Source organism: Melozone crissalis, unplaced genomic scaffold (genome assembly GCF_028551555.1).
Source record: "Melozone crissalis strain CALT ecotype California unplaced genomic scaffold, PUWL_Pcris_2 ptg000052l_1, whole genome shotgun sequence".
NCBI lineage: Eukaryota > Metazoa > Chordata > Aves > Passeriformes > Passerellidae > Melozone > Melozone crissalis.
In genome coordinates, this window is record NW_026535830.1 from 1,738,667 (window position 1) to 1,753,049 (window position 14,383).

Below are 14,383 nucleotides of genomic sequence, written 5' to 3' on the forward strand. Positions count from 1 at the left end.
CAGGAATTGCATCCGGCAGCGCTTTGCCATGGCCCAGATGAAGGTGCTGGTGGCACTGTGGTGGTGGCATTGACGCTGTCCCAGTTCATGTCCCTATGCATGTTTGCCATGTTCCCATCCATGTCTGTGTTCCGCCATGTCCCACATGGTCCTGTCTATGTCCATGTTGAAGCCCCAAAATGGATAGCTTTCAAGAAATAATGAGTTAAAACATAGAATGTGAAACATTCGAAGAAAGCATAGCACTTAGGAAACATATAGAGCAATAAATCGGCTAAGGCATGGAACACAATGACAGGAAAGAGAGATAGGGATAGGGGAATTGATGGGCTAAGCATGTTCAGAGCCAACAATGTCAAACTGAGCCTAAGAGCCTTGCCAAGCCATGGGACCAAGCCAAGTACACCGGGAATTGGCCATATTAGGATAAGAGTTCAAAAGTTTAAGGAGGAAGACTCATCAGGTGACCCCTGCCCACGATGAAGGCAACCGGAACGACCACCAAAATGATCCTCAAAAGAGATGTCTCCGCCCACGCTCCGCCTACACCACGCCTCTTATGAATATGCATGCAAAAACATGATTATGCATGTGATATGATGTAACTTTATATTCAAAACTATATAAAAGGCTTGCTTTTGTTACAAGATACTCAGAAATCCCTTTTGTGATTTCTCCGACGCGTCGTAATAAAATACCTCCTGTCTATGCTGACTTAAATTGAGTCTCTTAGGCAGTTATTCTCGCCTTTTGGGGCAAAATTCGGCATCAATATCCCCCCATGGCCCCACACATGTCATTGTACCCCACATGTCCTCATGCACGCCTTAGTTCAACACTTTTATTTCTACCCCAGTTTCAGGGCTTTGAAAGGAATGAACAGAAACCTTTTAGTTTCAAGGCAAAAAAAAAAAACGAACTATTTATATATCACTGCTGGCAGAGCAACCATGTGCTTGGCGGGTGGGAAGAACCTTTTTTGGAGGAGTTCCCACCCAACTGTGTCCAAAATTGAGAGTTTTGTCCCATTGGCAAAAACCCATTGAGGGTTTTCTCCCCATTTGGCTGTGGAAGATGCCCATGGGCCAGAGAGAATTAAAACGATCGATTTATGTTGGAGAAGACCTCCAAGACTATCCAGTGTTGTTAAGGCCACCAGAAGAGGCAAAAAGTGACTTTTTTCTGGGGTCAGGAGTGGACAAATCAGCTCTACAAAATGGATTTTGGATGTTGGTCCATGGATGTGTGCAGGTATCCACAGGCAGCCAGGAGGATGTGGAGCCCCCCAGCCAGGTGTCTTCCCAACAGGGATCACCGGCACCACAGATCACCGGGGGTCACTGGGGATCATCCAGGGTGGATCTCCCATAGGGGATGGAGCTGGAGCAGCACAGGAAGCTCTTCCTGCACTCAGGGCACTCACAGGGCTGCCCTTAGTGGTGCCTCCGTTGATGGTAGGTCACGGCTGAGCTTTGCCGGAATCTCTTCCCACACTTGGGACACTCATAGGGCGTCTCCCCGGTGTGGATGCGCCGGTGGCTGGTGAGGTGGGTGTTGCGCTGGAAGCCCTTCCCGCAGTCGGGGCAGCGGAAGGGCCTCTCGTCTGTGTGAGTGCGCAGGTGAAGCAGGAGATGGGAGCTGGTCTTAAACGCCTTCGAGCATTGATCACACACGTACGGCCTCGCCCCAGGCCCCTCTCCGGTGTGGATGTGCCGGTGCTTGACGAGGGTGGAATTGTCCTTGAAGCCCTTCCTGCAGTCAGGGCAGCGGAAGGGTCTCTCATCTGAGTGAATGCGCTGGTGCTGGCAGAGATGAGAACTGGTCTGAAACCTACTCCTGCATTTATCACACTTGTAGGGTCTCTCTCCAGTGTGGATCCGCAGGTGGACAGGCAGGTAGCAGCTCCTCCTGAAGCTCTTCCCACACTCGGGACACTCGTATGGCCGAACCTCTGTGTGGATTCTCCAATGGCGGACCAGGTAGGATCTCTTGCTGAAGCTCTTCCCACATTCCGAGCACTTGTGGGGCTTCTCCCCAACCTGAAGCTGCTCATGGACCCCCAGCTCCGAGCTCTGGCCGCCTTCCCAGCCCTGGGTGGGACTTTCCTCCTCAGATCCCCGAGATCTGTGTTTGCAGCCCCTCCTCGTGCAGGTTCTCCAAGACTTTTCCTCCCCATTGGGTTCCTGTGCTGTGGAGTTGCTCAAAACAGCCTCTTCCACGAGGTTCTGCCGTGGGGATTTGTCCTCCCTGCTCTCTATGCTCAGCTCCTGCTCTGGGGGAGGAAGGACAAGGAGAGGATGGGATTGGCCTCCGTGCCACAGGGAAGGGCAAGGAGATCCCCCCAGTGCGTCCCCAGCAGGACAGCTTTGGCAGCAGGGTTGTCCTGCAGCCGGGGGCCGTGCTGGGCTGGGAGATGGAGCAGGAGAGAGGGGAAAGGGGCACTGACTTCCTCCTCACCTGCCTGGGGCTCCCGGGCCATCTTCCTCTTCCACACGGCCTCCTCTATCAGGCCAAGGTTTGTGAATGGGAAATCCTGGTTTGGGGAAAAATAAGGGATGAGCGTGTTGGGTTTGATGGTCCCGCTGCCCAAGTCAGCTCCCCTTTCAGCCTCGGGGGCCCGGAGCCCGCTCATCCCCAGCCTCCCGCACCCCTCCAGGCAGCCGGTTTGTCCCCCGGCTCCGGGACCGCCCCTCTGCGCTCTCCCCGCTCCGGGGCTCCCGAGCTCCCCCCGGCTCTCCTGGGCATCCCCAAACCCGAGATCGCCCCTGTGCCCGCCGGTACCGGGCTGTGAGAGCCTGTCAGAATTTTCCCTCGTCTGCCCCACGATCGTCCTTGGGAGACCACTGAAGAGAAGATGCCTCCTATCTAAAATATCTGGCTCTGAAGGAGAAAAGTCACATGCCAAAGGCCCTGAGACCTGAAAGCTCAGTGTTGAGCTATTGTTTTCACAGGAATGTTTGCTGTATGCTAAGAAGGGGGCACCGTGCCCCGTTTGCAACAATAGCAACTTTGGAAGCTGTCCCACCTCTCGGCCTGGCTGGACTTCTCCTGAGTTTCGGGTGGTCTCCCACAGAAGACCCTCACCTGTTTTACAACCACCGTGACAGACAGACTGAGATGTAAGAAGCTTCTCCATCAAGGACTGAGACGTGAAACTCCTAACAGGCCCCTCTGCTCCTTCCAAGGACTGGGACTGAAACCCCCAGCCCGGGGAGGGTTGTGGGGAGGCAAGCTGACCAAAGCGAGATGTTTGCCTGCAGGTTGTGACCACCGAACCAAGAAAACAATGGCTCTCGCTTACTGCTGAGAACATGGACTACCTGTTACATCTGTTCCCTATTGTATCTGTTCCCCCCCCCCCACCCTCACAGTTTTCAGTAATAAAAACTTCTGAGTTAGCTAGAGCCTTTGAGATCTCCCCAGCATAACAAACGGATCCTCGACTGGACTGGACCAAAGGACTTCGTCTCTGCGTTGGTAGCTATATCCCCTCTCTCTCTCTCTCTCTCTCTCTCTCCTCTCTCTTTATCTTTTCCTTTCCCTTAATCGCTCTATCGCATTTTGCTCTAGTTATTTCAATAAAACTGCATTTGTTTTGATTATCACTGCAAACCCCCTTGTGCCGTGTTGGTTTTTCCACACTGAGATCACTCCTACGAACCACCATGTCATCTGTTCACTAGGACGCATCCTGACACGGACGAACGTGAGACTCCCCCCCCACCCCCATGCTCACTCCAGGGGAAGTTTACGGTTCGGGGTCCTGCAAGATCCAAACATCCCCTGCCCCACGAAAACCTCCCCCCGGAGACCCCCCGATGGATCTGGTGCGAGCTCCCCCGTCCCGCTCACCTGCGGCTCCTGTAGGGGGCGATGCAGCAGGAGCCGGGGGAGCTTCGGCCTGAGCGGCGGGGGAAGGCGGCGGGGAAACCAGCGTGGTTCTGCTCCTTCTCTTCCTCCCACTCCTCCTCCGCTCCCAGCTCGGCCCGGGCAGTGCCGACCCCCAGAAGCAGCCGCGCTATGCCCTGGGCGGGTTCCGAAACAACCCCGTCCCGCGCGGCACTGGGAGCGATCCTGGGAGCACCGGGAGCGATCCTGAGAGCAGCGGGAAGGAACTGGGAGCGCTTTCCCTGCCAGTGCCGCTCTTACCAGGAGCACTGGGAGGGAACTGGGAGCAAACAGCGCCCGGAGGCGGCTGAAGCCGGCGGTGGGCGGGGCCAAACCGCAGGGAGTGGTTATGCAAATACGGGAGCGATCGCGCGCTGGGATTGGTGGGCGGGAGCAGCGCCGGGTCTCCTCTCTTACGTGAGGGCTGGGGGAGCCGCAGCGATGGCGGCGGCATGCAGTGAGAGGGGACAGGGAGCGGGAACGGGAGTAGGGAGACGGACCGGGAATGGGACCAAGAATGGAGATAGGGACCAAGAATGGGACCGGGGAAGGGGACAGGGACTAGGGACAGAGACTGGGAATGGAGACCGGGAATGGCACCGGGAATGGGGACAGGGGCCGAGAATGGAGGCCGGGAATGGGACCGGGGACCAGGAATGAGACCAGAGATGGGGACAGGGTCCACAAATGGAGACAAGGACTAGGGAAGAGAATATGGGAATGGCACGGGAAACATGGAAACAGCAACCACAGAGAGAATATGGGCTGGGGATTGGTGCTCCAAAGTGTCCCACTGAAAGCCAGCAGGGGCTGTGAGCTCTGCAGCTGGGCCTCCCCTGCGCTGCTGCGGCCCAGGGCCCAAAGGCGGGAGCTGCAGCCTCGCTCCTGTCTCAAGAACAGGAGCCTCCTCCAGGCCCATGGCCCCTGCCTGGCCCCAGCGTGAGGGAGGGCTCTGAGGCACAGCGGCTGCTGGCAGGAGGGGCTGCTCTGGCCAGCCGGGGGCCTCTGAGAAATGCCCAAAGCCTTGTGCTCTCTGCAGCTGGCCAAGGACAGCAGTGGGGCTGAACGGTTCGTGTGGCACAGCCAGCCCGAGCTGTGCAGCCCTCAGGAATGGGACCGGGACAGGACCGGGATTGGGAACAGGGCCAGGAATGGGGACAGGGACTGGGAATAGAACCAGGAATTAGACTGGAAATAGGAGACAGGGACAGGGACCAGAACAAGGACCAGGATATTGGGACTGCAACCGGAAATGGGAACAGGGACAGGAATGGGGACAGGGACTGGGATATGATTGAGAAAATGGGAGAGGGACCTGGAATGGGACTGGGGATGAGAATATTGGAATGGGACAGGGAATATGGAAACAGGAACCAGAGAGAGAATAGGGGACGGGGATTAGGAAGATGGTATCGGGATTGGGAACAGGAATACAGGAGTGAGAGTGGGAATGGGAATATGGGAGTGAGACAGGGAATACAGAAATGGAAATGCGGGACCAGTAGTAGGATCGGGAATACAGGAACAGGACGGGGATTATGGGATTTGGAATATGGGAACGGCAATGTAAGGTTGACCCAGGGCCTTTGTGGGGTCTGGTTTGGCAGCTCTGGACCCCCGGGCCTCACTATCTCACAAGGACCAAAGTAAAGGACGAGAGGCGCTCTTCTCCTCGGGACCAAAAATCCCACCTTAACTGTGGAATCACTCCAGGCAGGTCCAAGAGGGGAAAAGAGATCAAGTGTCTGATCGCGGGTGATTTTAAACCCAGGGAAAGGGGGGCGGAGGAGAGAGGCCACGGCCAATGGGATACAACTGATGGGAGGGCTGAGGGGAGGATTAACCCAGGGCAAGAGCAGCACCGGGGCTTTGGGGGAGAGGGGTGTGTGCGGGACAAACCATGTGATACAACATCAACTATTCCCTGCAAAATAACAAGACCAGCCAGTGCAGAACAATAACTAAAGAAACAACTTAGTGCAATACAACCAGACAGACAGGACAGGGACAGGGAATGAGACTGGGGATGGGATGCAGACTGGGATGGAAGCAGAATGGGCCCAAGAGTGGGGTGACATGGGAATGGGCCAGAGGAAAGGAGGGTGACAGCAGGGAGAGGGGGATCCTGCACAGGGAACACCAGGAACCAGGATGGGGGAGATGGGAACAGTCCCAGGGCAGGGGGGCCTTGATCAGCTGCCCCAGAACTGCGACCAGGGCCTCCCAGCACAGCCAGAGCCACTCAGCCTGGGGTGCCCAAAGCCCTGAGCAACCCCCAAATCCCTCCCAGGAACCCTCAAATCCCTTGGACCCAGCATCCCCCACATCCCCTGGAAGATCCCTCCATGTTCCCATCAATGTCTCCGTTCAATGTCTTTATTTTTTTACTCCAGTTTTGGGTGTTTTGAAGGGACAAAGAGAAATGACAAGAAAACCCAGGCCATGGGGACCCAGGAGGATGTGGAGCCCGCAGGCAGGTGCCTTCCCAACACGGATCACTGGGCTCTGCCCACCGGGGGTCACTGAGGATCATCCAGCGTGGATCCTCCCATGAGGATGGAGGCTTGGAGCTGGAGCAGCACAGGAAGCTCTTCCCGCACTCAGGACACTCTCAGGGCTTCTCTTAGCGGTGGCTCTGTTTGTGTTGGGTCGAGCTACAGCTGTGCCTGAAGGTCTTCCCACACTCGGGACACTGGTGTGCTGTGCTTGAGGAGATCCAAACTGCTCCGAGCCTTTTTCCCACACTCAGAACACTCAAGGGGCTGTTCCCCAGTGTGGCCCTTCTGGTGGGAGGTCAGAGTGGATCGAACACTGAAGCTCTTCCCACATTCCAAGCACGTGTAGGGCCGTTCTGTGGTGTGCACCCGCTGGTGGTAGAGGTGGGAGCTGCGCCTGTACCTCTTCCCACATTCCCTACACTCCCAGCGCCGCTCCCCTGTGTGCACCTGAAGGTGGGTGAGGAGACTGAAGCTCTGGCTGAAGCTCTTTCCACATTCCAAGCACTTGTGGGGCTTCTCCTCATCTTGAAGTTGCTCCCAGCTCTGAGCTCCGGCCGCCTCCCCAGCCTCGGGTGTGTCTTTCCCCCTCAGATCCCTGTGATCTGTGTCTGCAGCCTCTCCTTGTGCCCGATGTCCGGGGCTTTTCCTCCCCGTTGGGTTCCTGTGCTGTGGAGCCGCTCAAAACAGGCTCTTCCACAAGGTTCTGCTGTGGGGATTTGTCCTCCCTGCTCTCCATCCTCAGCTCCTGGTCTGGGGGAGGAAGGACAAGGACAGGATGGGATTTGCCTCCGTGCCACAGGGAAGGGCAAGGAGATCCCCCCAGTGCGTCCCCAGCAGGACAGCTTTGGCAGCAGGGTTGTCCTGCAGCCGGGGGCCGTGCTGGGCTGGGAGATGGAGCAGGAGAGAGGGGGAAAGGGGCACTGACTTCCTCCTCACCTGCATTAAGCTCCCGGGACATCTTCCTCTTCCTCACAGCCTCCTCCTCCTCCTGCATCGGGCCAAGGTTTGTGAATGGGAAATCCTGGTTTGGGGATGAAAACAAGGTGTGAGAGCTGGGGATTCCTCCTGCCCAAGCTCATCTCTAGAAGTCACAGCAGCAGGGATTGAGCTGGGAGAGACCAGGATGGGCAGTGTGGGGCTCTCAGCTTCTCCCATCTGATGGGGGCAGGGGGAATCCAACGTGGGGAAAAGGAGAGGCAAACTGGGAAAATTGTGGGCTGCAAATCCACACTTGGGCTTGGTGGGAACTCTGGGTAGAAAATTCCATCCCTTTGGGCTGCTGCCCGAAATATAAGCTGGAAATAAATCCCCACAGAGCGGTGTTTTTAGATGTCACGTGCTGTGGTATATTCATGCAGTAGGTGTTGCTCAGTGTCTCTGTGTCACTACAACATCATCACCTACCTGCGGGACTCATTTACATTGTATGAGCTCAGGGGTATTAGATAGTTCTTCTGCACTGCACTTGCACTTTCCTAATCTGGGGTCTGTCAGGAGTCTGTGATTGTCCTGGTTTTGCAGGGAGGGCACTTTAGGAAAGGCTTCCAAGGCTTTCTTCACATATGAAGTTTTCAACTTTGTCTTTGGAGCATGTGCTGTTATGGTGTTCCTTGGTGTGTCTGGTCCTAACCAGCCTAAATTATTTGTTTTGTGGCTCATTGGCTTTGCACAATTTCTCATTAGTACTATCCCTATCTATCTCTGAAGCTCTCCACCTGGTGAGGTTTTTTTCTTCTTTTTTCTGTCTATTCAGCATTAAGCAAATAGTTAATCATAAAAAAGCCATTGCACTGTACAAAGTTATTTATATCAGGTTATATAAGCACAAAAAAAGGATGATTCAGGTTATCTAAGTATATTTATATAGATATATAAAAAGTCATGATTTAGGTTCTATTGATATCAGGTTATATAGATCTATCAGGTTATACTGATATAACTCAAGCTATATCATCACTTTGTAACTTTGATCTAAGTTCTGTCGGCATCAGGGCCCTTCCCAAAGGCCTGGAGGTGTTGGAGCAGGGACTGCAGAGATGGGTGAGGGATCCCAGGAGTGAGATTTTGGGGATGGGATCCGTGGGGATGGGAATGTCCCGGGGCAGGGTCACACGTGAGCCAGGTGTGCAGGGCAGGACCTTGCCCTGACCCCAAGCACTGTCCCAGCTGCAGGATCTGCTTCCCATCAGCCTCTTCCTCCTGCGGCCCCAGGCCCAGCTTGGTGCTGAACAAAGGGGCTGGGCCGGCGTCACCCCCTGGTGGGGGCTGTGCACTCCCTGTGCCCCCTCCCCAAATTCCCTCTGGGGGGAGCAGGAGCTGGGGCAGGAGCCCTGTGGGGAGGGACAAGGGGGTGACACCAGGATGGGAGGGTCACACACAGCCCAGGGGGATACCCCCTCACTCCCAGGGTGCCAGGAAGACAAACCCCTACATGAAGCCCCTGTCCCCCAGCAGCACCTTGTGGGCAGGGTCTGGTGGCAGCTCTGGGAGTGGGAGCTCTCATTCGCCACCGGCGCATCCACACTGGGGAGAGACCCTACAACTGTGGGCAGTGTGGGAAGAGCTTCTCCCACAGCTCTCAGTTGACCAGACACCAACAGAGCCAGCACTAAGGGCAGCCCCGTGAGTGCCCTGAGTGCGGGAAGAGCTTCCTGCGCTGCTCCAGCTCCATCCCCCACGGGAGGATCCGTGCTGGATGACCCTGGTGAGCCATGGTGGGCAGAGCCCTGGTGATCCGTGGTGCCGGTGATCCATTTTGGGAAGACACCTGCCTGGGGGGCTCCACATCATCCTGGCTCCCTGTGGCCTGGATTTTGTTTTCATTTCTCTTTGTCCTTTCCAAACACACAAAACCAGGGTAGAAAGAAAGACGTTGAACTAAAACAAGGTTGGAGACATTGGGGGGATCTTCTGGGGATGTGAGGGATGCTGGTTTCAAGGGAGTTGAGTGTTCTTGGGAGGGATTTGGGGGTTGTTCAGGGCTTTGGGCACCCCAGGCCAGGTGGCTCTGGCTGTGCTGGGAGACCCTGGCGGAGGTTCCAAGGCAGCTGATCAAGGAGCCCCTGCCCTTGAACTGTCCCAATGTCCCCCTGTCCTGGTTCCTGGTGTCCCCTGTTCTGGATCCCCCTCTCCCTGCTGTGACTTCCCTTGCCCCACACTGGTTCCCATTTGTGTTTGCTGTGATTGACATTTAGTGAGGAAGAAAGAAGTCACCCATAGAAATTATCTTTTCTGAAAAGAGCTGATGAGAGCTTCTCTTTGCCTAGCAAAACCAATTGCTGCCTAGCTTTGAGAACAGGCATGTTTATAAGCCAATTAAAGCTAGATTCCCTTCTGTGACATTCACACAGCGGGCCATTGCTGAGCCCCACCTGCAGTTGCTGGGCTGTGCTGGCTCCGCCGCTGGATTTTTGGCAGCTTGGCGAAGATTCTGCCACTGTTGAACTTCGTCCTCACCCACCAGGCAGGGGAGTGAAAGCCATCGGTCCCTGGCGTGCTGCTGCTGTGTTCCAGCCTGGCTCCCCAGATCCCAGCCTCCCCTGCAGGCTGGCCCACGTCTCAGCTGAATTTCACCAGAAACTGCCGAGCAGAGGGAGGGGAAGCCAGCGGCCCCTGGCGTGCCGCTGTTCCAGCCCAGGCCCTCCTGAGATCCTGACACAGCCCCCTCAGGGCAGCCTGAAATGAGGCACTGCGACTGCTCCAACCACTGCCTGGCAGGAATCACAGAACCAACAGCAAGAATGGTGCAATGCCTGGGTAACATCAACTCCTTCACTGCACAAATGAAACTTGCAGACCTTCAATCCTCTCTCAAGTGAGAGAAAAAGATAGATGGACATACAGAAGACAAATACACCAAAGGCAGTAAAAAAGGATTCAAGTCCCAGATAGAGAAAAAATGAAGAAATGCATTAGTCTTAGGCTGAAATCCTCCCATAAGGCTATAGAGAAGAATGCAATTGATACATCAGACTCTTTTTCTCTGTAACTTATTAAAATGCTTTAGAAGAATATAGGGTTTCAAGGGCCATCATGAACAGAGGCACCAATGCTAAAGTGAACAGCTGTTAAAGTAGCTGCAGTCCTGATGAGAAGCTGGAACAGAATGAGACAAAAGTAATGAAGCCCCTTTGCTCCCAGGAAAGAAGAAGAAAACCTTTGTTCTAAGAGCTGAAGATGATTTCAGAGATACAGAAAAAAGAAACCTTTGTTTTTTAACAGTTCATACTTAAAAATAGCACCCCAATAAGTTAACATAGCCCAAAACCACAGCTGTGGGAAGGCTGTGAAAGATGAGAAGGACTTCACGAATGCAAATTCCCAAGGGGCTGCTATTCATGTAGATTGAAGTCACAAGAACACTGTTTCTTGTAGAGAAATCTCCATAGCCAAGGCAAGAAAGACTCCTCTCCCTAAGAAAACTGATGAAAGATTATTTTAGGAGAAGTAAACTGACTGAGAATACCAAATTCGTCTCTGGACATTGTCAGTAGGAAAGATAAAATGTTGTGGAGAGAGGAGGAGAAGTGTTCTAAAAGTTTTATGCTCGTTCTTACTATTTTTTCTTTTAGTCCTATTATTAAAGTTTTCTTTATACCCTGCTAAAGTTTTAACCCTACTTTACCTTTCTTCTAATCCTGTCTCACAACAAGAAATAAGTAAATAATTCTAGAGAGTACATGAGCATTTAGCCAACGCTGAACCCACAACACCGTGTCATCTCACTGCCGGTCCCGTCCCGGATCCCACTCCCTGTCTCATTCCCAGTCCCATATTCTCTGTCTGGTTGCTGTTCCCATATTACCAGTCCTGTTTCTGTGCCCGTATTTCGGTCATGCTGCTATTTCCTGCATTTTTTATTTCTATATTCCCTATCCCGTTCCCATACTCCCATTCCCAGTCCTGTTCTCGTATTCTTATTTCCCATCCTGATCCTATCTTCCTAATTCCCATCTCATATTCTCTTTTTGCTGTTTCCATATTCCCTGTCCTGTTTCCATATTCCGAATTATGATCCTCTTCCCGGTCTCTCTCCTGTGTTCCTGGTCCCTGTCGCCGTTCCCGGTCCCGTTCCCAGTCCCTGTCCCCATTCCTGGCCCTGTCCCCATTCCCGGTCCTGTTCTGGTCCCATTCCTGAGGGCTGCACAGCTCGGGCTGGCTGTGCCACACGAACCGTTCAGCCCTGCTGCTGTCCTTGGCCAGCTGCAGAGAGCACAAGGCTTTGGGCATTTCTCAGAGGCCCCCAGCTGGCCGGAGCAGCCCCTCCTGCCAGCAGCCGCTGTGCCTCAGAGCCCTCCCTCACGCTGGGGCCAGGCAGGGGCCATGGGCCTGGAGGAGGCTCCTGTTCTTGAGACAGGAGCGAGGCTGCAGCTCCCGCCTTTGGGCCCTGGGCCGCAGCAGCGCAGGGGAGGCCCAGCTGCAGAGCTCACAGCCCCTGCTGGCTTTCACTGGGACACTTTGGAGCACCAATCCCCAGCCCATATTCTCTCTGCGGTTGCTGTTTCCATGTTCCCCCTCCCGTTCCCATATTCTCCCCCTTGGTCCTTGTCTCCGTTTGTGGACTCTGTCCCCCTCTCTGCTCCCATTCCCGCTCCCTATCCCCTTCCCCGGTCCTGCTCCCTGTCTCCATTCCCGCTCCCTGTCCGCATTTCCAGTCCCATTCACGCTCCCTGTTCCCATTTCCATTCCCGGTCCCAATTCCCGCTCCCTGTCCCCTCTCACCGCACGCCGCCGCCATCGCTCCAGCCCCTCTCGGCCCTCACATAACCGAGCAAACCCCGCGCTGCTCCCGCCCACCAATCCCAGCGCGCGATCGCTCCCGTATTTGCATAACCACGCCTTCCATCGTGGTTCCGCCCACCGCCGGCTGCAGCCGCCTCCGGGCGCTGTTTGCTCCCAGTTCCCTCCCAGTGCTACCAGTAAGAGCGGCACTGGCAGGGAAAGCGCTCCCAGTTCCTTCCCGCTGCTCTCAGGATCGCTCCCGGTGCTCCCAGGATCACTCCCAGTGCCGCGCGGGACGGGCCCGCTGTGAAACCCGCCCAGGGCAGAGCGCGGCTGCTTCTGGGTATCGGCGCTGCCCGGGCCGGGCTGGGACGGAGGAGGAGCGGGAGGAAGAGGAGGGAGACCGGAACAAGAGAAGGAAGATGAGCATCCCCAACACCACGGGACTCCCCCGCCCGCACGCTCCGGCCGCAGCTCCCCCGGCTCCGGCTGCATCGCCCCCTCGGAACCCGCAGGTGAGCGGGGAGGGGGAGCCCCAAATCCATCGGCGGGGGCGGGGGGGGGGGCGTTCCGGGAGGATTTTTTTGTGGGACAGGGTATGTTTGGGTCTTGCAGGACCCCAAAGCTGGGCCGGAAATGCCCCTGCAGGGATCTTGGGGGGGGGTCCCACTTTGCGATCGCCCCGGACCGGCAGGGAGGAGGGGATGTCGGGTTTGGGGATCCCCGGGAGAGCCGGGGCGAACGTGGGAGCCCCTGTTATGTTTGCCTAATTATCCTATCATCAAAAAAACCCAAACAATATTAGAGGTAGGAGCAATTTTAATTGAATAGTTTGGAAAATATATAAAATTGGATACACTTGAAATATTGACAATATAATTTGATTAAAAGAAGGGATAATTTGGTTCCAATAATAGCGCATAAGTAAAAGATAACCGCAGGGTACGGAGTGCAGGGTTCTGCACCCTTGCCACCTCACGTACAAACTTGCCAAGTGAAGATTCCCCCCTTATATGCCATGTGTCAATGCCATCTCTTCCCATTTTCGATTCATCACGCTTCTACCTCCGCCCTCATCACCTTTACCGTGCATGCTGCACCACTCGTTTTGGTGGTTGCACAAGTCTTTGGGGGTCATTTTTGATGAAGACCTCTCCTCTTCTTCGATGTCCTTCAACTCACCCCTGGGTTACACATGTGCCCCAAGCCATACGATGTAAGCCAAAAGTAACATATTATTACATTTAAGTATCAAAGCAATAAATCTCTTATAGCTGGCTTTTTCCTGAAACCCAACCAGATATTCCCTTCTTTCTGTTAATTTTTAGTAACTGTTATCTCTTGCTTTTTCCTGTCCTTGAACATCTGCAGGAAAGGGGTAGGGGGGTGGAACCCCTCCTCTCCCTTTCTTTCTTGGCATTACAACTTTTAACTGTTTTATTGTTATTTTGAAATATTAATTACTGTATCAATATTGATTATTGTTTCAATTTTGTCAGCACGAATCATACCTATTTACCACAGCCCGGAGTGGGGAGAGCGCAGAGGGGCGGTCCCGGAGCCGGGGGACAAACCGGCTGCCTGGAGGGGTGGGGGAGGCTGGGGATGAGCGGGCTCCGGGCCCCCCTTGGCTGAAAGGGACGCTGACTTCTCCAGCTGCACTTGGGCAGCGGGAACATCAAACCCAACACACTCAACCTTGTTTTCCCCCTGTTATAAATGATCAACGAGAAAGCCAAATTTATAAATGGGAAAGATTTTATTTTTGCGACCAGAAATACGGTCCTCTAAAAGCCACAGTAAAAGAGAGCGTAGAAGCCGGGGTCGGCTCTGGGTGAACCTGGATCCGACCTCTATCGCATCGGATCTCCCTCTGTTCACAAATACCGTCTCTGATGGGGCTGTTTTTTACAGTTTTTTCTGCCCGAGTCAGAGGTGTCCCGATTTCTTGTCACCCCGCATAAGTATGAAGTTTCTTTTTACTGTGCAGGGCTGGACAATTGCTATTTCTTGGGCGGTGGCAGGTGCTGATCATGTCAGGAGAACTCATGTATTCAGATGTATTTTTTTGACTGTTACGCTGGCAGTTTATATACAGACACGAACAGGACGGGGCCACTGGAAACAGTGTCTTGAGCTTTTATTTTTCCAGCATCAATCTCATTACATTGTTATGACAATGGAGAGGAAAGATGCTACAGCTTGCTGGTCCAGCAGGCAGAAAGCCAAAGAAACTTAGTGTTACAACATACCATAAGACAGTCTCAATCTCAGTC

The 14,383-nt window shown here is 54.3% G+C and overlaps 2 protein-coding genes across 4 annotated transcripts in view; both read right to left on the bottom strand.

The window, feature by feature from the left end:
* LOC128943645 (zinc finger protein 239-like) overlaps positions 1-12,616 on the bottom strand; it is a 313,995-nt gene extending 301,379 nt beyond the window's left edge. Inside the window, exon 1 of one of the 2 annotated variants that reach the window (XM_054286532.1) lies at positions 12,247-12,616. Coding sequence is in view for 1 of the 2 variants with exons in the window: in XM_054286531.1 (XP_054142506.1) it covers positions 12,108-12,123 (16 nt within the window). In the remaining variant the exon portion in view is untranslated. Of the gene's footprint in view, positions 1-12,107 lie in introns of both variants that reach the window. The other variant, XM_054286531.1, reaches the window with a different exon arrangement.
* On the bottom strand, positions 812-7,455 carry LOC128943649 (zinc finger protein 239-like). 2 transcript variants are annotated; one of them, XM_054286535.1, is made up of 2 exons: positions 7,323-7,455; positions 812-2,267 (listed from the first exon to the last, which is right to left on the bottom strand). In XM_054286535.1, exons 1-2 carry the CDS (start codon positions 7,326-7,328, stop codon positions 1,434-1,436), a joined length of 840 nt encoding a protein of 279 aa, XP_054142510.1. In that variant the 5' UTR covers positions 7,329-7,455; the 3' UTR covers positions 812-1,433. The 2 variants fall into 2 exon arrangements, 1 of the variants encoding a protein (XP_054142510.1); XR_008483743.1 differs by lacking the exon at positions 812-2,267 and adding an exon at positions 6,973-7,136.
* Positions 12,617-14,383: the final 1,767 nt, after the last annotated feature.